Raw genomic sequence first — 27,222 nt, 5'->3', positions numbered from 1 at the left:
AGCTTAAATAAGAAAAAGAAATCAAATAGCTAAAAATTACATTAACTTATCGGTCACATTACTTAAAAAAAAAACCCTCAAAATTATCCTAAAATTTCTTGTATTTGTAATGTACAATTTTTCTGTTTCAAAAATAAACTCTCAAAAATGCAAAAAAAAAAAAAAAAAGAAAGCAAAGGGACATTCTGTCCCAAGTTCAGGTCCAAAACCCAAACTATAACTTTTTAAAATAGCTCAATTTGCCACTCACAGAAATAACTTTTCTAGGTCAATTAGCATGTTTCAATATGCCAATCAGCAGAGTGACAGCCGATTTGCATTGGTGACAGCCAAGTTTTCCCAGAAGCCCACATGGGTACAAGGTGTGCCGGCGGCAGTTACATCCCAAGAACATTGAGATAATGACTGTGGATGGGGAGTAGTCACCCCAGTAATGAAAAAATCATTACTAACCTCTTCCACTCAGTCTGAGAGTTAGGAACATTCAGGAGAACCATCTAACAGAGAAAAAGAACTGGGTAAAAGGGGAAGGGTGGTAAAGGAGGAAAAAAGGAACTAATGTAACAGATCAACATGGATACACAATAATGGGCAATTTTGATAATGAGATAATAATATACTTGAGGCTTTGAGCCTTGAAGAAGAAAGGCGCTTGATGAAAAGAATCATTATTCTTCTTCTCCTTATTATTCTAGTAGAAGACAGATGGCTGCAAACGTAAATACTGGCCAGGCTACAGTCTCTGGTCTGAGAAGGGGGCTGATACAGTGTCTTAAGTTTCTTTTCTGTTTCCAATCTCCCTTGCTCAGAACACATCGCATTTATAAGAAACTGTCATGGGCATTTCAGGGCAAAAGGCACAGGTCTGGGGATGAAGCTTGGGCCCAGTGCCTCATTCTGAGGACCAGACCAGCAGCTTTGCAAGGTAAGAGCCACAGCTGAAAAGCTAATATGCAACCAAGTTCCATGGGCACCCTACTTAGCCCGCCCCCCCCCCCCGCACCTCTTGGCTTGCACTTTCCAGAAGGTGGTTTAGCCTGGCATGGACGATATTCTTTGCAAAGTCCCAGGCATAGATAAGGAACCCCATCACCATCAGACCAAAAAGCCACTGGCTATTAACAAGGAGCTCACAAAATAGGCAGCTCATCTATTCTCCAAGCCATGGACTACTGACAGCTTGGGCTGGGGGGATCTTACCATGGGATCCACGGATGGGCTTATGGGCGAACGGGGCAGGAGGTGGCAGTCTGTGTCCCCCCTGAAATTGTATGCAAACTTGTCTCTGCGCATCTGGGAAGAGGCTCTATGGTCCTCATCAACTTATCAAAGAAGCCTATGACCCAACTCTTTTAGATGGAGAAAAGCTAAGCAGCATCTCCAGCATCTTGACTCACTAGTATTCAAACTCACACTGAATTTCAATCAGACAACAGGAAAAGGGCTCTGAAGTCTGAGTCAGGAGACCTGGGTTCGAGGGGCGCCCACCTTGGCTTTTTAGGCAAGTCATTTATCCATCTAAGTTCCCCCTCTAGAAGATTAGACCAGACAAGCTTTCAGCTCTCTACTGATCTAATAATAGTTCCATGATGCATTTCCCCTCCTTCCCTCCAAGAAACAAAAGGGAAATCGCCCTTGAGACACTTCATCTGAAGCCAGAAAGAGACCTACTCTGAAATCCTGGAGGCAAAGGGCACTTACTTGTAATATGGGCCATTGGAATACACGTTCCTTCTTCTAAGGTGTCAGCTTCTAAGATGAAGAACCAGGAGGAACTTGGATCTGGGTATTCTCTAGCTGGTCTGCAAACCCCAGTGCCAATGAGGCACAGGACAGAGTACTACAGCACATGGAAATTCACTGATGACCCAAATCCTTTAGCTGACTGTGGCAACTTCCTCCAACTCCCTCACTCTCTGTCTTTATATATGTGAGTGTATGTATGTCTGTGTTACTGGTATACACACCAACTAGTTCATTCTACTTTCCTTGTTTCCTCATTATAGCTAATTAGAAAAACAAGGATTAAAAAGATCAAGGGCCAAGAAGGAAGGAAGGAAGGGCAAAAGAGAAGTCAAAAGCTGACTTCCTGCCTAATTGGATCATCAGGCTTAAAGAGTTGCCTACCTTCCTGTGTCTTATTTTAAGTCAATCTGAGTTCAAATAAGGGGTTGCAAAGCAAAAAGTCTGGAAAGCCAGGGTAACCCAGGAGGGGTCCCAACCACTTAAAATAACCAGACCAAGACCAAAGCCAATTGTCAAGACATATGCAAATGGAGCCACCACCGTGAGCTTTAATCAGCTTCATTTTAGAAAAAGAGGACCAAGATTATTTACCAGAGTGATTGGAATCGCTAGTTAAGACAGAACTCATCAAAGAAGTTTCAGTGTTAAGGAAAGTTACTTGGACATTCTTGATAAGCTGGCTGGCTATAGCCTGACATTTATTTGGAAAGTATTAGGTGTCATAACAAATATAATAGCAAATCTGCCATCAGAGAGGGGAAGAAGGGCAGAGAGGGAAAGGGAGGGAGGGAAGGAAGGAAGGAAGGAAGGGAGGGAGGGAGGGAGGGAGGGAGGAATTTCTACTGACGTATATATAATATGCACCTAGAAAAGTATAACAATCATAAGGGTATACACGAGTATTTGTGGAGAGGGAGTGACTAAATCCTCAGAGAGAGTGAAGTGTAGCTGTGGTTGTAGGATCTGAGGCTTAGTCTCCACTCCCAACTCCGCCACTTAGAATTTGTGTGACTCCCTGAACGTCAGTTTCTTCTTCTGTAACAAGAGGCCATAATACTCGCCCTCACCCAGCTTAATATCTACGTTACACAATTGTTATTTGAAAAGACCTTGTAAACTATAAAATGCTACCCAAAGAGGAAGGGTTATCATTATGAGATTTAAACTATGATCTTAACGCGTGAGGCAAATTTAAGTCATGAAAACAGAAAGCAGTAGGAAGGATTTCACAGGTGATTTCTTTCCCTGAGCTTTCTAACCCAGCCCGCTAATCCCTCTGCAGCCCCACATATGGGAGTCTGAGGACAGGGCCCAGCCACTCCTATAGCTTCTGCTTCCCTCTGCACTGGTTCATCACCCACCCACCTGCCACAGTGGGATTCTACCTGCTAGCCACTGGCGGAATGTGTGGGCCAGACTGCCCTGTGGGTTTGGAGGAACAGGGAAGAAATCCAGTTCTTGCCCAAAAGGGCCTTTGGCAAAGCAGACTGGCTTTGAGGCTCCCCAGCAGATTATTCCGGACCAATGTGGCCGAGTCCACACTAGAGGCCCTTAGAACACCTAGAAGCCTCTGTCGAATGGGTGGGGCCCCCTTTCTCTTCACCAAACCCTTCCAAGAGCCTCTGTAGGCTTTTTTGGTCTGTTCTGGTTCTGGCCTAAACCGTTATTAAAGCCCTAGAGTTCCACACAATACTCTCGCCCCCATCAAGCGCCACTGCATCCAAACAGGGTTGCATCAAACCTCGACACTGAATGTGTAGATATTTAAAAACTTACATGGAGGGGTAAGGGGTAGAAACTACTATGTATAAAATAAATAAGCTATAAGGATACATTGCACAGCACAGAGAATATAGCCAATCTTTCATAATAACTTTAAATGGAGATTAATCTATAAAAATATTGAATCACTACGTTGTACACCTGAAACTGATATAATATCGTAAATCAATTATACTTTAATAAAAAAAAATTAAAAAAAATTAAAACTCACACGGGCACATGAGCAAGCAAGTACTGTTTTGTATGTTGCTGGTATGTTCCTAGAAGAGGTTACTTACCAGCCGCGTATTTACCACAGGAAACAGCAGGGCAAGAAGAGCTCCATTCAACATGTGCATCTGTAGCCTGGAGAGGAAAAGATATAAAGTGCAGGTCACACCCTGACTCTGATGCAGAGGCAGACAAAACTGTGTCAGGTTATGCCATGCCAGATGGGAGAGCATGAAAACAAGTGGCTCTCTGTGTAAAACGGCACTGGAGTTGGCACACACGCATAAATAAATGAAAAGCAGCGTATTTTGCATTAACTGAAATATTCTGAAGAGCGCCACCGCCACCTCAAAATCCCCCAACCACTTTGTGAACACGCTTTGGTTGCAGCACTTCATTGCATGATGAGCTCTGGGTTCCCTAAACATGTGGTTAGTCCCAATCTCAGCTCCAACTGCTGCGGCTCAGGCAGCATTACAAAGGGGAACTGCGGGAGCCAGGTGTTATTACACTACTGTGTTATTACAGTAGAGACTGTTTCTTAGAGCAAGGCTGCTTATTTCCACAGCCATGCCCAAGCCTTCTCCCCAAACAGAGACCTGGGCATAAAAAGGCTAGCTAATACAACCCAGGGAGCCAACTGCAGCGTCTGCAAATGCGCTCTCCCACCTTCTTAGAAACACCTTCAGGGGCTGCTGCGGGAGGTGGGGAGGGCAGAAGTGGCAGCCTTCCAAACTTTCTTTCATCTATTTTACATACTGGGTTCTTTGATTTAAAAGCAAAACACAAAAGAAAAAAGAGACAGAGACAAGAAAACCACGGGTCTCTGGGTAGGGATACCGTTTCCCAATTCCAGACTTGTTAAAACCCACGCTAGGAACCCTTTGTAAGGGGGTTCCTGACTTGCTCAAGAACAAGCAAGTCAGGAACAAATTCTGCTTGTGCGAGCTGTGGGGATGGATTTAAGCAGCTTCCTTCATCCAGGCAAGTGGTCCTTTACTACTGAGGGAGAAGCAAAGAATGACAGTCTGTTCCTCCCGGATAAAAGCTAATTTGACGGGTCACGTACAACCATCGCTGAGTCAACGTGGCTTCCGGACCTCAAGCTCACTCTCGCGCTCTCTCACACACACACTCACAGCAGCCTCGTGATACCAGGATCTCTGTTATGTCCTGACTGTGACCTAGAAGAACTTAAGCTCTTTTCTTGGCGCTCACAGACGTGTGCCTAAGACTAAGAGACAATGTTATAAGGAGCCCCAGGGGAACAGCACACAAGCCCCAAGGCTGCTGTTTGTTTCTTTCTGCTGCTTGTTGTTACCAATGCTGTGGTGATGGTGATGGTGTGCACTTGACATATTCCAGCCAAGTATCAAATTAGCTGCTTTAAGTAAATTCTCTCGCCGAATTTTTACAGCAATCTTATGAGATGGGTACAATTATTGTTTGCATTTTGCGGATGAGGAAACCAGGCTCAGAAAAGTGAAGTGACTTTGTCAGTGCCACACAGAGGACAGTAGAGCCACAATGCAGACCCAGGTTTCTCTGACTCCAGACCCCTCTCACTGTCTTGTACCAGAGCCTGCCTCCCTTCCTCCATTGCAAATATGACCTCAGGTAGAGAGTCACGGATGCTCCGTTTTCCTTCCTTTTGGTTTCAGGGGTCTCTCTTACCACCCCCTTCATTCCCTGCTCCAGGCTTAATACGCTCTCAGGGGATGACTGTCGGGAGACCGTTCTTAGGCCATGCCAGCCCAGCAGTCCTACGGTTTAACAGGGCTTAGCTTGTCCATGAAACGGAGGAGGCACACCAATGCAATGTCCCTCCTGCCTCCCCGGATTGGCCAGGCTACCATGCTTTTACGACAGCATCCTTCTAGGGGGCACCCCATGCTCTCAGAAACTGACTGTTGAAAACTCCGGCTCGAGCCTCAATGCCTGGAGCAGGGCTCATTAACAGCCATTCCAGGGCTGGGGTGAAGTAACGTGTGGCCTAACTCTGCCCCTGGACCCTCCTAAGCGACAGCAGAAACACTCACCCTGGGAGAGGAAACATCTCACTGATAGTCGAGGCAAAGCTGAACTCTAGTGCCAGGCTTTGCCACTGACCTTAAAAGAATGCTGGCATTTACACAAGGCCAAGTAGATATTTGGGCAACAAAAGTTAAAGCTTGAGGATAATGGAACTGATCCCAAAGGCTCATGGAAGGCCAGAGATAAAGAAGATAAAAGCCAACATCAAGATTCAAAATAACCAATAAATTCCTAGATAAAGACAAGCCTTGTTCTGGGTCCTCAAAATTCAGTTCCACAAGCTACATATAGGCCGAAGGGTGAACTATTCTTAATATATAAAAGGGTCTTGCATATCACTAATTATAAAAAATATCTAACATATATTGAGCAACTTTCATGTGCCAATCACTGGACTAAGTATTCAAATGCATCATCTCATTTAATCCTCACAGTTTTTATTATAATCAGTATCATTTTCAATTTCACAGCTGAGAAAACCAAAGCACTAAGTGATTAAGTGACTTGCCCAAGATCAAACAGATAATAAATAAGTGGCAGAGGGAGAAGTCACACTCACCAAGTTTCAAGACCGTGTTTTTGCTGCTGTACCCTGCACTTCAAATCCATGATATGAACATTACACATGTTGCGTGCGTGTGTGTGTGTGTGTGTGTGTGTGTGTGTGTGTGTGTGTGTCAGACAACAGACCAGGTAGGAAAAAAGGTTCTGGGATGCCCATGGGGCAGGGAAGGTCATGTCTAAGAGCGACAGAACCCCTAGTGTGTTCTGTTGCAAAACTGCCCCAATTACACAGCTGCACTGTCCTCTACAGACCCAGGGCACAGCCCAACAGGTAAACGACTGACCACATCAGGGGCAAAGGCTTTTGCTTTTGCTTTATACCACCTCCAGCCTGCCACTCAGATTTCTATTGGGTATTGGAAATAGAAAATGAGCCACTAGAAAATCCAGTGAGAGTTCCTTCATCTGCACAATGGGAATAATAAGAGTTCCAACTCACAGAATTATTATAAGGAGTTGATATGTATAGAGTGCTTTAAAAAGTACATGGCATACAGTAAGACTCAGATACATGTTTCTTAAATAAATGGTGAAGAGCTCACCTAAAAGCCTCATATTAAAAGGGGAGAAGGTTCACGAACCATGGAGGAAAGTCAAACTGTTTTAAAAATTCGAAGTGTGAGAAGGAGATCGAGAGAGAGCAAAAGGACAGACTGAAGGCCAGAACCAAAGAGTAGAGCTTGGAGATGGACTCCAGGTCAGTTAGTCACACTTATAAATCTTCTTCTTGCCGGCTAGAACACTTGGCCATTACCACTGTCACAAATACTCTGTCAGCTTTTTTTGTTTCTGTGTAGGATACTGTACTAAGTTACCTTAGTTGGTAACAACCTGGGGCAATATGGCAAGTGTTATGGGTTTGATTCTCTTTCAGGTCAGTTAATTTCATTAAATTTAGTCCACACACATTAGTCCATTAGTGTGTGTCTAATATCGTCTCTGGTGCTATAGAGAAAAGGAGATCAATATAATTAAGACCTAGTATTTGCCTTCAAGAAGCTGACAATCTTATTGAGAAGCCAAGAAATAAAATAACTAGAGGAAATGTAGTGTAATGGTTAAGAACTTGGTTTGGAATCAAACCTACATTCAAATCCCAGCTCTACCACTTACTGGCTGAGTTGACTCTGGACAAATCACTTAAAATATGTGATTCAGAGACTTCCCTGGTGGTCCAGTGGTTAAGACTCTGCGCTTCCACTGCAGGGGGCACGGGTTCGATCCCTGGTCGGGGAACTAAGATCCTGCATGCCCCACGGCATGGCCAAATAAATAAATAAATAATAAAATTTTCAAAAATAAAGAAAAAAATATGTGATTCTGTCTCCTCAATAATAAAATGGGGCTAATAACAGTACCAACTAAAAGAGTTGCTGAGAGAATTTAATGAGGTAAGACCATGTAAAGTGATCAACATAGTGCCTAGGACATAGTAAGAACTCAATACATGATAACTATTATAATCCTTAATAAAGCAAGGTAAATGAATATCACATTATTATTCACAATGACAAATGAAGCTATTAAAAAACCCTCATCAGATGACATATTTGAATTTAGCACTTGATTATAACCAAGAATCAAAAGACGTGGAACAGATAAATTCTCTGAGTGCCTGGAAAGGAAGATTCATGGAACGAAATTCTCAAAGGAAATTATAAAATATTTTGAACTGGACAAAAATTAAAATACAATATGCCAAAATGGGTGAGATGCTTATAACATGAAATTCTTATATTAAGAAAAAAGTATGGTCTCAAAGCAGTAACCCAAGATTCCACCTTAAGAATCCAAAAAAAAGAAGAGCAAAATAAACCCAAAGCAAGCAGAAAGAATGAAAAAATAAAGAGCAGAAAAATCAATGAAAGTAAAAACAAAAACAATAGAGAAAAATCAATGAAACCAAAAACTTGCCTTTGAAAAAGGTAATATAATTGAGAAACCACTAGGCAGAATGACATGGATAAAAAGAGAGAATGCAGAAGTTATCAATATCAGGAAGGAAAGAAGGGATATCACTACAGCCCCTCAGGAATTAAAAGGATAATAAGGATATATTATGAATATTTCTATGCACATAATTCAACAACTTAGAAAAAATGGAGAATTTCCTCTAAAACCACAAGCCACTAAAACTCACCAAAGATGAAATAGATAACCTGCACAGTCCAAACCTTGCCATTTGTGACAACATGGATGGACCTTGAGGGGATCATGCTGAGTGAGGTAAGTCAGAAACAGAAAGACAAATTACTGCATGATCTCAATTATATGTAGAATCTAAAACAAACAAATAAACAAAACAACAAACTCATAGATCTGAAGAACAGACTGGTGGTTGCCAGAGGGCAGGGGGTTGGGGGTGGGTGAAATGGGTGAAGGTGGTCAAAAGGTACAAACTTCCAGTTATAAAAGAAATAAGTCATGGGGATGTAATGTACAGTGTGGTGACAATAGGTACTGTACTGTATTATTTGAAAGTTGCTAAGAGGGCATATCTTAAAAATTCTCATCATAAGAAAAAAATATGCAACTATCTGTGGTGATGGATATTAACCAGACTTTTTGTGGTGATCATTTCACAATATATACAAATATCAAATCATTATGTTATATACCTGAAAGTAATATAATGTTATATGTCAATTATATCTCAATAAAAAAGAATCTGTAGTCAAAAATCTTCTGAATAAGACTCAGATGGCTTCAGTGATCAATTCTACCAAGTATTTATACAACCTGGTCCAGAAAATACAACAGAAGCAAGCATTTCTCAACTCATTTTATGAGGCTATTATTACCCAGATACAAAAACTGTGGGGCAGGGGGAGGGGAGGTGGGAGGAGGAGGAGGAAGAGGAGGAGGAGGAGGAAAACTAAAACTAAACTAATATCCCTCATGAACACAGACCCTAAAATCCTCAATAAAATGTTAGCAAATCTAATGCAGCAATATAAAAAGAACATTACTCTGTGACTAAGTGGGGTTTGTCCTGGTAATGAAAGGTTGACTCAGTATCTGAAATTCAATTAATGAATTCTACCAAATTAGCAGTGTAAAGAATAAAAAAGTATATGATCGTATCAATTGATACAGAAAAGGCATTTGTCAAAATTCAACATCTATTTATGATAACAAAAATACCAACACACTAGCAATAGGAGGGAACTTCCTCAACCTGATAAAGGACATCTAAAAAATACTATGCCCAAAATCATACTTAATGATACCGAATGCTCTCCCCATTAACATCAGGATCAAGACGAGGGTGCCCACTCTCAGCACTCCAATTCAACACCATGCCAGTAGTCTTAGCCAGTGAAATAAGGTAACAAAAATAATAGAGATTGGAAAGGAGGAAATAATACTATCTGTTTGCAAAGAATTATTATATTTGTAGAAAATCCCAAGGAATCAACAGAAAAATTCCTAAAACTAATATGATTTTAGCAGGGTTGCAGGATTGCAAGGTCAACACACAAACATCAGTAACATTTCTACACAATAGCAGTGTAAAACTGGAAACCAAATTTTTTTAAATATATACTATTTATATTATCTTCCCCAAAACTGAAATACTTAGGTATAAATCTAACAATATATGTACAGAATCTGTACACTGAGAACTGCAAAAGGCTGATTAAAGAAATCAGAGATCTAACAAATAAAAAGACATACCATGTTCAAGGATTAAAGGGCTCATCATAAGGAAAATGTCAATTCCCCCCAAAATTATCTATAGATTCAATGCAATTCTGATCAAAATCTCAGCAGGATATTTTGTAGATACAGGCAAACTGACTCTGAAATGTATATGAAAGGGCAAAGAAAGAATAGCTAAAATAATTTTGAAAAAGTAGAAGGTAGATGAAAGAATCACAGTACCTGACTGTAAGCCTTACTATATAAAATTATAGCAATCAAAACAATCTGGCCAAGAAAAGACATCAAACGACGAAACAGAATAGTCCAGAAATAGACCCACACTGATAGAGTAATTTGATTTTTCATCAGATTTGGAGGCCAGAAGGCAGTGGGGCAATGGGCAGATACATATTCAAAGTGCTAAACAGGTGTGTGTGGGGGGCCTGTCAACCAAGAATCCTATATCCAACAAAACTATCCTTCAAAATTGAGAGAGAAATTAAGACATTTCCAGAAAAGCAAAAACTGAGGGAGTTTGTTATGACTTGACCTGCCCTGCAAGAAATGCTAAAGGGAGTCCTGCAGGTTGAAATGAAAGAACACCAGACAGTAACCCAAAGCTGTATGAAGAAATAAAGATCTCAGTAAAGGAAAATACATGGGCAATTATAAAAGCAAGTACTAGTGTAACAGCAGTTTGTAACTCTAATTTTGTCTACATGATTTAAGAGATTAATACATTTTTAAAAACACAATTATTAGTCTAAAAGCTAGTGTTACTGTAACTTTGGTTTGTAATTCCACATTTTGTTTTCTACATAATTTAAGAGACTAATGCATTTAAATAGATTAAGTTTGGGGGCATACATGTATAAAGATATAACTTTGTGACATCACTAACTGAAAGGGGTGGGGATGCAACTGTAAAGGAGCAGAGTTTTTGTATATTACTGAAATTAAGCTAATAAATTCAATGTAAAATATTATAACTTTAGGATGCTAAATGTAATCCCCATGATAACCACCAAGATAATTGTTGGAGAATATATGCAAAAAGAAATGATTAGAGTATTAAATTGTTACACTACCAAAAAAAATCAGCTAAACACAAAAGAGGACAGTAATGCAGGAAATGAGTGACAGAAAGTTATAAAGCATATAGAAAACAAATAGCAAAATGACAGAAGCCCCTGCTTATCAGTACTAACTTTAAATGTAAATGGATTAAACTCTCCAATCAAAAGACAGAGATTGGCAGAAAGGATTAAAAAAAAATATGATCCAACTGTATGCTGTCTACAAGAGACGCACTTTAGATCCAAAGACAGAAATAGATTGAAAGTGAAAGGACAGAAAAAGATATTCCATGCAAATGGTAACCAAGAGAGCAGAGGTGGCTATACTAATATCAGACAAAATAAACTATCAATCAAAAGAGTTTACAGGACTTCCCTGGTGGTACAATGGTTAACAATCCACCTGCCAATGCAGGGGACACAGGTTTGATCTCTGGTCTGGGAACATCCCACATGCCACGGAGCAACTAAGCCCGTGTGCCACAACTACTAAGCCTGCACTCTAGAGCCCACGCACCACAACTACTGAAGCCCACATGCTCTAGGGCCTGCACACCATAACTACTGAGCCTGCATGTTGCAACTACTGAAGCCCGTGCATCTAGAGCCCATGCTCCACAACAAGAGAAGCCACCACAATGAGAAGCCTGCACACTGCAACAAAGAGTAGCCCCCACGCACCACAACTAGAGAAAGCCTGCGTGCTGCAACGAAGACCCAACGCAGCCAAAAAATAAATAAATAAAAATTTATAAATAAATAAATAAATGTCTGCCCAAATAAAAAGAGTTTATAAGACGAAGAAAAAAATTATTTACTAATAAAAGGTTCAATACAGCAAGAAGATATGACAATTATAAACATGTTGGTACCTGATAACAGGCCATCAAAATATATGAAGAAAAAATGACCAAGTTGATGGGAGAAATAGACAGTTCTACAATAACAGTTGGAGACTTCAATACTCTACTCTCAGTAACAGAACAGTCAGACAGAAGAAAAGCAAGAAATTTGAGGACTTGAACAGCACAATAAACCAACTAGATCTAACAAACATATAGAGTACACTTTACCCAACAACAACAAAATTCACATTCTGTCAAGTGCATTTGGGACATTTCCCGGATAGACCATATGTTAGGTGGCAAACTAAGCTTCAACAGATGTTAAAAGATAGATATTACACAAAATATCTTCTCTAACCATAACAGGATGAAGTTAGAAATCATTAACAGAAGTACAGTTGACCCTTGAACAACATGGGCGGGGGGTGTTTTAGGAGCACCAATACCCCAAGCAGCGGAAATCTGCATATAACTCTATAGTTGGCGCTCCATATCCAAAGTTCCATGTTCACAGATTTAACCAACCGCAGATTGTATAGTACTGTAGTATTTATTGAAAAAAATCCCTGTATAAGTGGACCCATGCAGTACAAACCCATGTTGTTCAAGGGTCAACTGAAAAATGGGAAAATTCACAAATTTGTGAAAATTAAATACATTCTTAAACAATCAATGGATCAAAGAAGAAATCACAAGGGAAAGTAGAAAATGAAATGCAAATCAAAATCATAATAAGATACTATCTCACACCACTAGAATGGCTACTATCAAAAACAGAAAACAACAAATGTTGGCAAAGATATGGACAAATTGGAACTCTTATACACTGTTGGTGGGAATGTAAAATGGTACAGCTGCTGTGTAAAACAGTATGGCAGTTCTTCAAAAAATTAAAAATAGAATTACTATATGATCCAGCAATTCCAATTCTGGGCATATACCCAAAAGAATTGAAAGCAGGGGTTCTATGGGATATTTGTACACTGATGTTCATAGCAGCATTATTTACAATAGCTAAAACATGGAAGCAACCCAAGTGTCCATCAATAGGTGAATGGATAAACAAAATATGCTATATACATAGAATGAAAAATCATTCTGCCTTAGACATTCTGACACATGCTACAACATGGATGAACCTTGAGGACATTTTGCTAAGTGAAATAAGCCAGTCACAAAAGAACAAATACTGTATGATTCCACTTGTATGAGGTACCTATTTAGAGTAGTCAAAATCGTAAAGACAGAAATGCTGGTTGCCAGGGACTGGGGATAGGAGGTAATGGGATTTATTGCTTAATGGGTACAGAGTTTCAGTTTTTGCAAAATGAAAAGAGTTCTGGAGATGGATGGTGGTAATGGTTGCACGGCAACATAAGTGTACTTAATGCCACTGAACCGTACACTTTAAAAATGGTTAAGATGTTACATTTTATGTTAAGTGTATTTTATCATAATACAAAATGAAAAAAGATCTCATAGAACTGTACGCCAAAAAGTCAACTCTACTGTATGATAATTAAATAAAATTCAAAAATATATGAGAAGCAAAACACTCAACTCTCCCAGCCTCAGCTTTTACACCTACAAAATAAGTGATCCTAGACTCTAAGCCTTTTAAATAGTGCTTTTCCCTCTAGTTTTAACACTAAAATTTTCCAACATACAGAAAAGTATAAAAATAATATAAAAAGAACCTCTGCGTCCAGCATCCCACTTTAATAAATTTGAACATTACTGATTTAGTTGAAGTTCCGTGTAACCTTCCTGAATACCATTCATCTCCTCTACTCCCTAACCAGATGGAGCCTTTATTCTGAAGGAGTTGGAGTCCTTCCTATGTTTTTATACATTACATTTGTATATATCCACAAACCATATACATTGTTGTTTCACGTCTATCCCATTAAATAAATGATAAATGATCTACTGTGTGTGTGTGTGTGTGTATACATGCATATCCATCCCCTTCTGCAAATTACGTTTCATTCAACATGGCTTCTTCTAATTGGCCATGTTAACACACTTAGTCCGTTTTTCACTGCTGTATATTATTCAATTATATGAATATATTAGAAGTTATTTATACATTGTCATGTTGATTGAAGTCTGGCTCGACATTTTTCCCTTCAGCCAGGAGCTACGTTAAGATTTGCTTTCTGTTATTTGTATTATAAAAACAATAGATACATTTCTATCATCCCAGAGCCTAGGGTCCTTCCATTCTGAACTTCTGTTTCCGTAAGCCCTTGGTCTCAGAGTATATACGTTTTGCTCGCTGTGTGAGGTCCCACAGCACAAGCCTGTCATGTAGCAGGGAATGCAGTTAGGATCTTACATCTTTTAACTCACTTATCAGAAAGCATGCCAAAAACCGCTGAATCTAGGTGGAGGTCATAGCCGTGCTTGGTGTACTGCCCTGTTCACCTTTCCATATGTTTGAAAAATTTCAGAATAAAAGTTGGAAAATAAAAAACGAGTAAAGAAAACCAAACAAGTATAACAGGAAGGCTTGGCTGGCTTTGCCTGTGGGCACGAAGATAAACTTCCTGGTTGCAACTGGCGGTTTCCCACTTCCTTGTTCTGGACCAAATGGGGCTACACAACTGCAGAGGCTCCAAAACCTTTCTTCCTGTGAATTTCATGAAGTTGGCCAAAGGCCCCATCTGGAAAGTTCTCAACTAATGAAAAGGGTTACTTATCCGAAGGCAGTTTTCATTCTGAAATTCTACTTATCTGCATGAAAGCAATTTTCCTTCCCTGGGATCCTAATTCTAACAGTTAAGTTAGTACACAGATGGTGAAGCGTCAGGACAAGGATAATTCTATATATTATTAACACCTATTGATTACTTAGTCTATGTTAGGTTTCACGCTAAGAGATTAACATGGATCACCTCTCATCTAATTGTCACCACCAAAGAAGTAGTTACTATTCGTAGCCTTCTTTGACAAATGAGGAAATGATGCTAAGATTTAAGCCTTGCTCCGAAGGCTTAGGAAATAGCAGAACTATAACCTAAAGCCATCTACTTCCACTGCTGTCTTCAAGATTCCACAAATCATATCTATCCAACAAACCAAATGTCGAATAACAGGGCACGGTTTAAATACATATTATGTCCATTCAAATGATGAAATACTATGCAGTCATTAGAAATCATGTTTAGAAGAATATTTAATGACACTGGGAAACAATCATAGCATATTAACTTTTACTATATTACAAAGTAGCATGTCTAAAATAATCCCAATTTTGTTTTTCATAATGGGCATATATACACAGAAGACTGGGAGGAAATTATACCAACATATTAACCGAGGAATTATCAGTTATTCTTATTTTCTTCTTTATTGTTCTGTAACACTTGATGTTTTCCTTATAGTGACGGGATTACTTTTATAATGAGAATGAAACGTCTATTTTTTCTTTTCTTTTTTTTTTCCTTTTTCTTTCTCTCTCTCTCTCTCTTTTTTTTTTTGGCCGCACCGTGCGGCATGCAGTATCTTAGTTCCCCGACCTGAGACTGAATCCGTGCCCCCAGCAGTGGAAGCGCAGAATCCTAACTACTAGACCGCCAGGGAATTCCCCCTACTTTTTCATTACCCACTGAACAGCTCCTACACAGCTTACCCAAACCTTATCTATTATCCTGTACTGTTTTTCCCTCCTGGAATTACTTTTGCCCAATAATTAGCACAGTAGATTCTGCACTTGGCTTCCAAAAGGATTAGGTGTGCTGACAAAGTACAAAGAGGCCCAAAATGATCAGTCCCCGCTCCTCTGCTGAGAACTCCTTTTCATGCTTCCCTAGACGGCAAAAGTCATCTGTATCTGCGGCCTTGCTTTTACCGGGAAATTGCGTACATTCAAGCACATGTTGAAGGCAGAACAGCCCAACGAGAGAGAAAAAAAAACAAAAGCAGTCCCTGCTCCAAAAACCTTCAGAGAGACGTCCAGGAGAGAATTTGGGGAGATGAAAATACTGAATCAGAATCTGTGGGCCAGGGACTTCCCTGGTGGCACAGTGGTTAAGAATCTGCCTGCCAATGCAGAGGACACGGGTTCAAGCCCTGGCCCGGGAAGATCCCGCATGCTGCGGAGCAACTAAGCCCAGGTGCCACAACTACTGAGCCCGCGCGTTGCAACTACTGAAGCCCGTGCACTCTGGGGCCCATGCTCCACAACAAGAGAAACCACCGCAATGAGAAGCTCGCACACCGCAACGAACAGTAGCCACTCGCCGCAACTAGAGAAAGCCCGCGTGCAGCAACGAAGACCCAACACAGCCAAAAATAAATAAAAATTTTTTTTTTAAAAAAAAGAAAGAAACTGTGGGCCAAGACTGTAGAAGTCAAAAATTCCCAGGAGAGAACAAAATTGAATATGTACACGTGGGGAGAAAGGCTGCTTCTGCTGTGTATGGAAGGGGACGGGAGACCTGTGAACAATCTGAAAGCTTCTTCCCTCTTCTGTGCATTAAGGGAGCATATGTCTAGTTGCAGGCAGCAAGCTGGCAGTGGCTCAGAGGACCGCAGACACCAGAGCAGCTTCCGTATCGGAAAGGAAATTGGTGTCCTTGAATTGCTGTTTATTTACTACGGATTTTAGGTTCCCAGTATCTTTCCCTTTGAAATCTACAGCATTCATATGTACGGCTTCCTCTCCCGTGCCAGGAACAGTCTTAATAAAGCTGCTCAGGTCAGAGGCAGTCTCCCAAACACCCTTTTCAGTAGTGAGTCCAAAGCTAGACCAAAAAGCAGCTGCCTCTGAGGTGAAGATGCCAAAAGGCTGCTGCTTTGGGGGTTCCAGAGCAGCTGGTCTGTTGAGCACTAGGAAAGGGGGTGCTGAGATGGTGAAACCATTAAGACACAACAGCTTCAGCCAGAGCCCACCTCATGAACTCAGGGCGGTCCTAGAGATATGAGTCTCCCTGGGGAGAATACTGCTGTTTAAAAATCTGAGTGTATAATAAATGGGACGTAGAAAAAGGGAGGGTCATGGGGCTACTGAACTCTCATAATATCATGTGGCCCCAAGGCCAACAGGGCATCAATCTTGCAATGCCAAGATCACATGTCAGGCTGTCCTAATTGCCCTCACACACCCCCATGCTTCCCTCACCTACCTTGGCTCACCCCCGGCCTCCAGACCTTTCCATCCAGCAATGCACCCCTGCTCTCTGTAGCACAGATGAAATTTCATCTCATCTCCTTCAAAAGCCTCTCCAGATTGAGTCAGCAGACACTCATGACCAAATAATCCTGCTTGCATCACAGGTCCACTCCCCTCCATGGGTACATGAAAATAAGCAGATTTAAGGGGTTCAGCGTTGGGAGGTGGGGGTCCCCGTACCCTACACCTCCTGAGGCAGAGGACGTAAAGCAGCTCTGGGCTACGCGCTCTTCTTACCGGGGGGGGGGGGGCAGGGGAAGAGTTCTCTGCCACGGGTGCTGATCACAACCCAAAGCTAGTCACTCCCTTTTCCTCCATCTATTCCTTCAAAATACCCCAGCTCAGAGAGAGGAACGTCCCAAAACGCTGGCTTCTCTAAGAGGTTCCTAGGCCCTTGTGAAACCAAGAATCCCATCCTTTTCTTTTTTTTTTAAATTTTTTTTTTTTTTTATTTTTAAATTTATTTATTTATGGCTGTGTTGGGTCTTCATTTCTGTGCGAGGGCTTTCTCTAGTTGTGGCAAGTGGGGGCCACTCTTCATCGCGGTGCGCAGGCCTTTCACTGTCGTGGCCTCTCTTATTGCGGAGCACAGGCTCCAGATGCGCAGGCTCAGTAGTTGTGGCTCACGGGCCTAGTTGCTCCGCGGCATGTGGGATCTTCCCAGACCAGGGCTCAAATCCGTGTCTCCTGCATTAGCAGGCAGATTCTCAACCACTGCGCCACCAGGGAAGCCCCCCATCCTTTTCTAAAGACAGTTTTCAGCTTGCTCTTCGCATCCTGGCTGCTAAGAGGCTACTGGCACTCAGAGCCCCCTGTGGTGGCGGGATCCATGGAGACAGGGAAGGGGGAGTGAGCGCTCGCTACCAAGTGATGATGCCATCTTCCTTCCAACAGAGAGCACGAAACTCCGAACTACCCAGCGCTGCCCAAGGCTGCTCCTGGCCATGCCTGCAGTTCACATGACTGGTGGCCCTTCTGCACCAGCCCCGCCTTTCAGCTGCAATAGAGAGCTCTTAGATTTCCTCCGACTTCAGCTTCAGATGGGGCACGATCATATAAATGGATCTGGATATGCTAACTCTTTTCTAAGAACAGCATTAAACACACCGGAGACCTGCTTCCCCCAGGGAGATGGGAGGCCACGGTTAGACTTTAGGCTCTTTCCAGGTCTTAGAAACGCTGAGGGCTGCCAAGGCTAGAGCTGGGAAGTTGGAGAACGTTTTCCACACCACTGAGAGAAATGTGGCTTGGGGTCCTGAGAGCAGCATTGTTTCCAGAGGTGAAGGGCCCAGGTCTCCAGCTGACAAGCAAATCCTAATGGCACAAGAATCTTGGCAAGGAGGTGCAGCAACAGCTGACTCAGACTAGCGGCTGCTCCTTTTTAGCCAGTGAACCTGTTGTGGTTAATAACCAAAACACTAGGAGTTTCTAGCCTTGGGAAGAGACCAGATCATCTACAGGAAGCATCACCAGTCGCCAAGAAGGAAGGACCGGCTGGCTTTTCAGTTGCATCTGATATGAACACTTGTAACAGCTGCAGAGGTTCCCCAAGCCTCGGGAGGGAGGAGAAAATCCCTGCTCCGATCGTTATGCCAGAAAGTGTGACTATAAACTCTGGGTATCTCTATCCCTAAAGAGCATGGGATGATATCACAAGGATGAACTGCAGCTTTCCAGAACCCCACCCCACTCCAACTATGATACTCCTTTTAAATACTCGAGAAATCTGTCTCACTGCCTTTGAGCTTTGGGCAAAGTCCCTGTCTTATTGTACACATGGAATTTCCTATTCCCTCCTCCTCTCTTTCTGTGTGCTAGATCGAATGGCTCTAAACGCAGGGTCAGCAAAATATGGTCCTCCTGTTACGTTTGGGTCGGGAGAGGGGGGGTGATTTGCGTGGTAAAACACACATAATATAAAATTTACCATCTTAACCGTTTTTAAGTATATAGTTCAGTGGCGTTAAGTACCTTCACAGTGTTGTGCAACCATCACTGTCATCCGTCTCCAGAACTTTTTCGACCGGTCCTCCTGTTTTTGAAAAGTTTTATTGGAACACAGCCAAACTCATTTGTATACATACAGTATTGTCTATGCTGCTTTCATGCTACAACAACAGGTATGTAGTTAAAACACAGATCATATCGCCTATGACACCTAAAACATTTATTATCTGGCCCTTCATAGAAAAAGGTTGCCGACCACTGCTCTAAACCAAAATATAAGGAATTCCTTGGCAGTCCAATAGTTAGGACTCTGCGCTTTCACTGCCAAGGGTGTGGGTTTGGTCCCTGGTCGGGGAACTAAGATCCCGCAAGCTGCGCAGCGTGGCCAAAAATTAAAATACATATATATATATATATATTTATATATACACACACACACATTTATACATACATACACACACACTGGATTTCTAGTTTAAAATAGCATTTGCTTAACTGCCACTAACACAGCCTCTCCCAGCTTTCCACTAAAATACCTATCAAGATACAGAAAATGAGAAAACTCCCCCAAATTACTGGAAACTTAGACTGATGGTCATCCTGTTACAATAATCTGGAAGAAATCTCCATTAACAATAAACCTAAGGCTGAAATGAGAAAAAAAACAACCTGGGGCCAATTCGTGCAGCAGAAACCTGAAACAAGATAGTAAAACACTGAGTCCTTACACCACTGTCAGCCTCATGGCTTAGCAATGCAGAGTTCATCTAGCAACCAGCAAACTGGACAGCCACGCCTCCACTACAGGGCTACTGTCTGCAAGGGAAACCAACAACGCCCAAAGCTGGTCTATATCCATTTGGAGACTCCTCCCATAAACCAAAAGGGCTGAAGTGATGGCTTTGGTACTGTCACACTGCATTCTGGGAGTGGGAGACTTCACAAGTAAAATTCAGGCACCAATGCATGTTGGAGGCTGTAGCTTTTCACATACTTTATATGTTCAGCATGTCAGAGAATCTAGTAGTAGGATTAAGCGATTCCATATGGGTCCAGCAGAACCCACCAGATGAAGCTGCTAGACACTGGGAAATGGGTTGGAAGCTCTGTGCATCAACCTGGCCACCAGGAGTGGAGCTGAGAAGGGGTTCTAACCAATACCAAAGAGAATATGAGGATACTCAAATGAAATCCACATACCCTGTGTCTTTAACAAAGAATGAATAAATCCTCCTTCTACTATGCATAAACATACCCCCAAAGACAGCATGCTTCCTATGAAAACCTCTAGCAGCAGAAGGGAAATGCGTATCATTCTGAAGACTTGGAGGAAGCACAAAAGTCTACATTTAGTGTCTGAACCAGAAGAAATATTTTAGAAAATGGCATCCTCAAGAGAATACAAGAAAACATGGACTCTGTGAAACAGGTGTAGAAAGCCACTGGAATAAAAACATATTGAGAAGGAAAGACACCAAACTGGAGTGAAGAGAAAGCTCAGCAAACCGAGGAAGAATTACAAAGAAATATTGTAGCAGCAGAATTAAGTTTCACATTGGAGATGGCGAAGAGCAGAATCTATCAAATTCGTAGTATGGTGGTCAAATCTGAACCTCTCCCAAGTATGCGGAGGAAAAGGAAAGCTGACCTTAGAAATCCAACAAAGGTTGTTATTAGGAAATCTATTAATGTAACGCACCAAATGGGGAGGTCAAAGGAGAAAACCCAAATGAACCTCTCAACAGATTCTCAAAAAGCATTAGCTAAATTCAGCAACCATTCCTGATTTTAAAAGGGGGGGTTGATAATTTAAGAATAAATTCTTTAACATTATAAAGGATGTTTAATCTTAACCAACAACCAACATGAGAGTCAATAGAGAAAACGCTAGGAACATTTCCACTAAAATCAGAAAGAAGGCAAGAATTCCTGCCAGTACTACTATTATTTAACATTGTCCTGGAAGTTCTAGCTAATACAATCAGGCTTGAAAAAAGTTTTGCTCTTTGAAGGGAGATAAAGTTATCATATGGGAGTTGATACTATTAATTTCCAAAATAATCCAAGTGAAGCAACTGAAAAACTACTAGAAGAGTTAAGCATGGTGGCCAAATAGAAAATAATCATATTAAAAAAATCAAAATCTTTCCTATGTACCAGTAATAATTAGTTTGAAAATATAATAAATAAATGATACCATAAACTACAAACTGTCCAGGAATGACGTTGATGAGAAATCTGCAGGATACACAATCCACACGCACCCCCTAGAATAAATTAAGAAATCTACCATATGTCTTTTCCTGGATAGAGAGACTCACTATGGTAATGACATTAATGAAATTTTAGATTTAGTCATTCCAATCAAAATAACAGTATTTGGAGGAAGAGTCTGACAAAAACATTTTAAGTTCATTTGGAAGGAAAAAATGGTTCAGACTAGCTATGAAAAAAGTGTGAGTAAAGGAACAGTCTGGGAAGAATGGTGAAGAGAAATCTGGCCTGCTGGCTGTTACAAATACAAGAGTCTGATATTGGTGGCAAACTCAACAGAGACATCGATGGGATAATATAACAAGCCACCCAAATAAACCCTAGTGTCAAGGAGGAAGAAATTTTCCTCTGCCCTACTAGGTTCTTCTGGCTGGTCTAAGAATTCAACTGACGTGAGACAGACTAACAGGAGAAAATCATACAAAAGTTTAATAACATGTATACATGGGAGAGAGCCAGGAGAACTGAGAAACTTGCCAAAATGGCTGGAATCCTCAGCTTAAATACCATCTTCAGCTAAGGACAAAAGAGGATGCGGAGAGTAGATACGTGGGACTTCAAAGTTGAGGAGGGTAAGATGGGAAAACAAATGTTTGGTACACGAATGTTTGCTGGGCCATGCAGAGACATAGGACACAGAGGGGACACTGATCTCTAGGGTCTGCCTACAGCTTCCCCTGGCACGCCTAGCCCATACTCGGCAGACATCTCTGGTGATAGCTCGATTTCAGAAATAGGCCCTTTATCTAAATTCTTTAGGCAGCTAACGGGGAGGTAAAAAGAAAGACTTCCTGAGTCTTCTGTCTCTTAAAAATAATCAGCCGAAATTAATCCTCATGCCAAAGAGACACATTTTGGGGGTGGCAAATTTTGCTCCCCTATGCTAGCATATATAAGAATTTATGCTTGATAAAAATGTGACAGCAATAATCATAGGAAAATAGTTAATCAACAAAGAGTGCTCAAATAAATGACAATTCGGGGAAAAATGTTATATCCCTACCTCATACTATGTTCAAAATGAATTTTAGATAAACTGACAGCTAAATATTTACAAAACATTAAAAAACTAGATTGTCTATCTGATCTTAGAATGCTAAAAGTCTTCAAGCACAAAAGCACTGGAAGAAATTACCATGGTCTGAAGGTGGTGCAGAAACCAATCACCGTGACCGATAAAAATGTAAAATATACATCAAAAGCATCGTCAACAAGTTAGAAGGCAGTCTGGGGAAAACATTTACTGCAAAGGTGATAAAGGATTAATATTCTTTATACGGGGACAACTCATGCAGATCATCAAGAGGAGAAACACCTTTACATAAAAACACTGAGAACACAAAAGTGACAATTCACAAATTACAATACATAATGAGTAATAAAGCATAGTATGCGTACGTTTGGAATTTTCTATAATGAAATTTGAAGGGAAAAAAAAAACTGAGGAAAAGGGCAAGGAGAAAGGAAAAGAAAAGCAACCAGTGAGACGTGGCGGGGAGCTGGGGAGCACCTGCCCTCTTTCCTTTCCCTTGGGTTGCAAAAGGGAATCTTATTTATTAAGAACCCAAGAGGCAGGCTGGTTCATATTATGTGACGAGGTATTTTCCCTAAAGGTAACTGAGACAGGTACCTTTTTTTGAAACTAGTAGCAGGACAGTAAGCACAGAATGTTCTCTTAAGGATATATTGGTTTTACTCAAACCTGAGTGACAGAAAGAATTCTGTGGCTTGGATATTGAAGATGGTAGATAAGATGAGAGCCACTCAAAACAGCCAAATGAATACGAAGGAAATGGCTCAGACTCAGAGACACACAACACCACTGCCTGTACAGACACAACACAACGAGCAAGTCTGGTGCTGCTATCTGAGCATCCACAGCACGGAGGAGCCAGGAACGGGAGGGGGCGATAAGAGTCCAAACGCTGCCAGGCCAGAATTCTAGGCATTGGAGGTCAAAAGAGCACCATATGCCCAAGTTGCTGCAGTGGTGGACCAGGTAGAAACCCCTTCCAGTCTTAGCTCCACGTTCTAGATGCATGCTTTTCCTTTAGGCAGCCAGTTACAGCAGCAGACTTAGCAAGTCACATGTCAACTGTGGGCCACATAAATGAAGCACTCTGGGACCCAGCCAGAACACTGGGGAACCGTCATTCCCAATTGTCAAGTGCAGCGTGGGAACCCTGTGGACAGTCCCGCCCCTTCCCCACCCTAAAGAGAACTGCCAGCCCTTGCCCAGCATGGCGCACCATAGTCCTTTCCTGCAGTGACTGGGCATCCCTCCATGAAGAGCATGCCAGCCCCTGCTTAGCTGGGAAGCAGACAAACTCATATGTGGCTGGCACAGCAAAGGGCCGAAAGAAAAAACAAGAGGTGGGTAAGACAGTGCTAGTCAATGAACCCACAGCAGTGCCTGTCTGTGTACACTGAAATTTATGAAATTTTAAATAGGATGTTGTCATGGTTTTTAACCCTTTCAATAGTACCAGAAGAGCGGAAAATATTCACTTCAGCAACATAAGGCAATGATTAGGAGCACTGGCTCTGCAGTCAGAGAGACATTGGATCAAATCCCACCTACACCACTTACATGCCACTTAAATCACATAAACTTTCAGAGCCTGTTATCTTGATCTAACTGAGGATACTATCTGTACCTCCCACATAGGTTTGTTGGAAGGATTAAATTAGATAATTCATGTTAAATGTTTCCCGCCTTGACTAGACACACAGTAAACCTGATTATGAGCATTAGCAGGAAAAGGAAGAAAGCCAATCCTGACTCTGCCACTGTGTAATTTTAGCCAAGTTATTTAAAATCTCTTGTCCCCAACTGCTTTAGCTGTCGTGTGGATATAATGTATTCCTTATCTCATAACATTATTTGAAGGATTAGATAAGATCGTTTAAGACAAAGTACTTTGAAAACAGTAAACAGAGCTATACTAATGTAACATGGAGTAATTCTTTTAAGAGCTGTCTACTTTCTAAAACACTGATTTTCAACTAAATTTTTCTTTTAAAAAAGGCAATCCCAAAGGTGACATACTGTATGATTCCATTTATATTGACATTCTTGAAATGACAAATTTATAGACGTGGAGAACAGATGAGTTGCCAGGGGTCAGGGACAGGGCACAGGTGGGAGGGTAGTGGACGTGGCTTTAAAAGGGCAACAGGAGAGATCCTCATGGTGATGAAACTATTCTTTGTCTTGACTGTATGGCTGTGATATCGTACCACAGTTTTGTAGTAGTTTACAACTGGAGGAAACTAGTTAAAGGGTACATGGGATCTCTCTGTATTTTTCTTACAAGTGTTTCTAAATTATAATGATATATTTATTATACAATATTTTATATATTTATCTCAAAATACAAAATTTAATTTAAAAATTTTGTAGACAATGTGAGTTCATGATAAAATGGGGGAAAATCTGGGATATCAAGTGAACAAAGTAGAATAGAAAACTATAATTAAAGAAGACAAAAAGTAAAGAAATAAATTATATAAATCTTGAGAGATTAGAAAAAAACAGGAAAAGGAAATCAATAAAGATAAAAAGTTGAAAATTAAGTGTATATATATATACACACACACACACACACACACAAATAAAATAAGGTAAAAAGGATAAATATATGCAAAACCATGTTCTATAAAGCAACCAAAAATAGATAAAAGTGCTTACTAATCTGACTAAAATATAAAATATAAGAGAGAGAACACAAAACCAGACAAGGTTAAGCCCAAGAAAGAAAACATGACTACAATGAGGAAATAGTATTTTAAAATTATAAAATAAGAGGGTAGCATATGCTCAACTAAATTCATGGCAACATTTTTGAAAACTTAGAAGAAATAGATATTTTCCTAGCAAAATACAAATGACCAAAATTGACCCAAAAAGATTTGAATAGATGAATTACCATATAAAACATTGGAAAGGTAATTAAGGATCTACCAACTGAAAAAGACATTGAGACATCATATTTGGGCTTCACAGTTGAGTTTTATCTGACCTTAAAAAAACACACACACAATTTCTAAGGACAGTTAAAGTATTCCAGGCCAGAGAATAAGAAGGAAAATTCTGCAGTTCATTTTACATAATTTACATAACTTTAATCCTTAAACTTGATGAAAAGAATCCAATAAAAAATGACTCCAGGGACTTCCCTGGTGGTGCAGTGGTTAAGAATCCGCCTGCCAATGCAGGGGACACGGGTTCAATCCCTGGTCCGGGAAGATCCCACATGCCGTGGAGCAACTAAGCCTGTGTACTACAACGACTGAGCCCGTGCTCTAGAGCCTGTGAGCCACAACTACTGAAGCCTGCGCACCTAGAGCCAGTGCTCCGCAACAAGAGAAGCCACCACAATGAGAAGTCCGCACACTGCAACGAAGAGTAGCCCCGCTGGCCACAACTAGAGGAAGCCCGCACGCAGCAACGAAGACCCAACGCAGCCAAAAATTTAAAAAAATAAAATAAATTTTAAAAAAAATGACTCCAATCTCACTTATCAATACTAAGACCAGGTTCTAAATAAAAGATTGACAAATAGAATCCAATAATATATTACAAATAGTAATATTATTACATTATTTCAGCAATGTAAGAGTAGTTCAAACCAGAAAATCTAATGGCATAATTCACTATATCAAAAACTTAAATTAAAAAAAGGATCAAAAACATTGAAAAAGCATTTGATAAAATACAGAACCATTTCCGTTTAAAATATCTCCAAGTAAATGTGGAAACTATTTAAATATAATAGACTATTTGACAAATACCAACAGCAAATATGGAGAAACGCCATTTCTATTTGAAATTAGTTATAGACAGAGTGGCCCACTAGCATCATTTTTATTTAACGCTGTCTTTGAGTTTCTAGCAAAACAGAAGAAAATGAAATAAATGATATAACCATTGGAAAGAAAAGATAAAACTAAAATAAAAGTTACCAGAACTAACAAAACATTAGGTAAGATAGCTAGATATAAAAACTATTTTTAAAATTAATAAACTTTTTCTATTCTAGCAAGAGGCATTTAGGAATGGAAAGGAGGATAGTATTCCACTCATAACGAACAAAAAAGTTCTTAATTCTTTAAGAATAAATGTAGCAAGAAAGGCATAAGACAAGATCTGAGCAGATGGAAAGAAATGCCATTTCTTAGACAAAAAGAGCTATAGGTTTTAAAAAATCAATTCTTACAAAACTGAAATATAAATTTAATGCAATTCTAATTAGAATCCCAATAGGGTGGGGTTGGGAGGGCTGAATAAGTGATATTAAAATGTGTACAAAAGAAAAGCCAAGAAAAATATTATTTAATCTAATGTAATCCAATCAACATGATTTAGGTACACAAATAGACACACAGATGAAACAGAACAGAGAATCCAAAAATGGATTCTCATATATAAAAAGTTTGATGACAAAGATAGCAGTTCAGTTCACAGGGGAGAGTAAGGATTATTTAACATATTATGCTACTGTCACTGGTTATCCATCTTTGAGAAAACAATCTTAACAAAGACTGAGGTGGGGGCTTCCCTGGTGGCACAGTGGTTGAGAGTCTGCCTGCCGGTGCAGGGGACACGGGTTCGAGACCTGGTCTGGGAGGATCCCACATGCTGTGAAGCAACTGGGCCCGTGAGCCACAATTACTAAGCCTGCGCGTCTGGAGCCTGTGCTCCGCAACAAGAGAGGCCGCGATAGTGAGAGGCCCGCGCACCGCGATGAAGAGTGGCCCCCGCTTGCCGCAACTAGAGAAAGTCCTCGCACAGAAACGAAGACCCAACACAGCCATAAATAAATAATAATAAATAAATTTAAATTACTTATAAAAAAAAGACTGGGAACCCAGAAGCTATAAGAAAATAATCATATTTGGATATGAAAAAAATTATGTGGAA

At 40.6% G+C, this 27,222-nt stretch overlaps 1 protein-coding gene across 13 annotated transcripts in view; it reads right to left on the bottom strand.

The window, feature by feature from the left end:
• Positions 1 to 27,222, bottom strand: part of TMEM164 (transmembrane protein 164) — a 159,915-nt gene that overhangs the window by 56,562 nt on the left and 76,131 nt on the right. For 9 of the 13 annotated variants that reach the window (XM_082447726.1, XM_082447722.1, XM_082447723.1 and 6 more), the window contains one exon: positions 3,807 to 3,873. In XM_082447726.1, coding sequence (XP_082303852.1) covers positions 3,807 to 3,866 — 60 coding nt within the window. In that variant the 5' untranslated portion in view covers positions 3,867 to 3,873. Of the gene's footprint in view, positions 1 to 3,806; positions 3,874 to 17,031; positions 17,320 to 17,819; positions 19,111 to 27,222 lie in introns of those variants that run through there. The other 4 variants (XM_082447730.1, XM_082447732.1, XM_082447731.1 and 1 more) reach the window with 4 other exon arrangements.

This window comes from Balaenoptera physalus (assembly GCF_965194825.1).
Source record: "Balaenoptera physalus genome assembly, chromosome: X".
NCBI classification, from domain to species: domain Eukaryota; kingdom Metazoa; phylum Chordata; class Mammalia; order Artiodactyla; family Balaenopteridae; genus Balaenoptera; species Balaenoptera physalus.
This window is presented reverse-complemented; position numbering and strand designations above follow the sequence as displayed.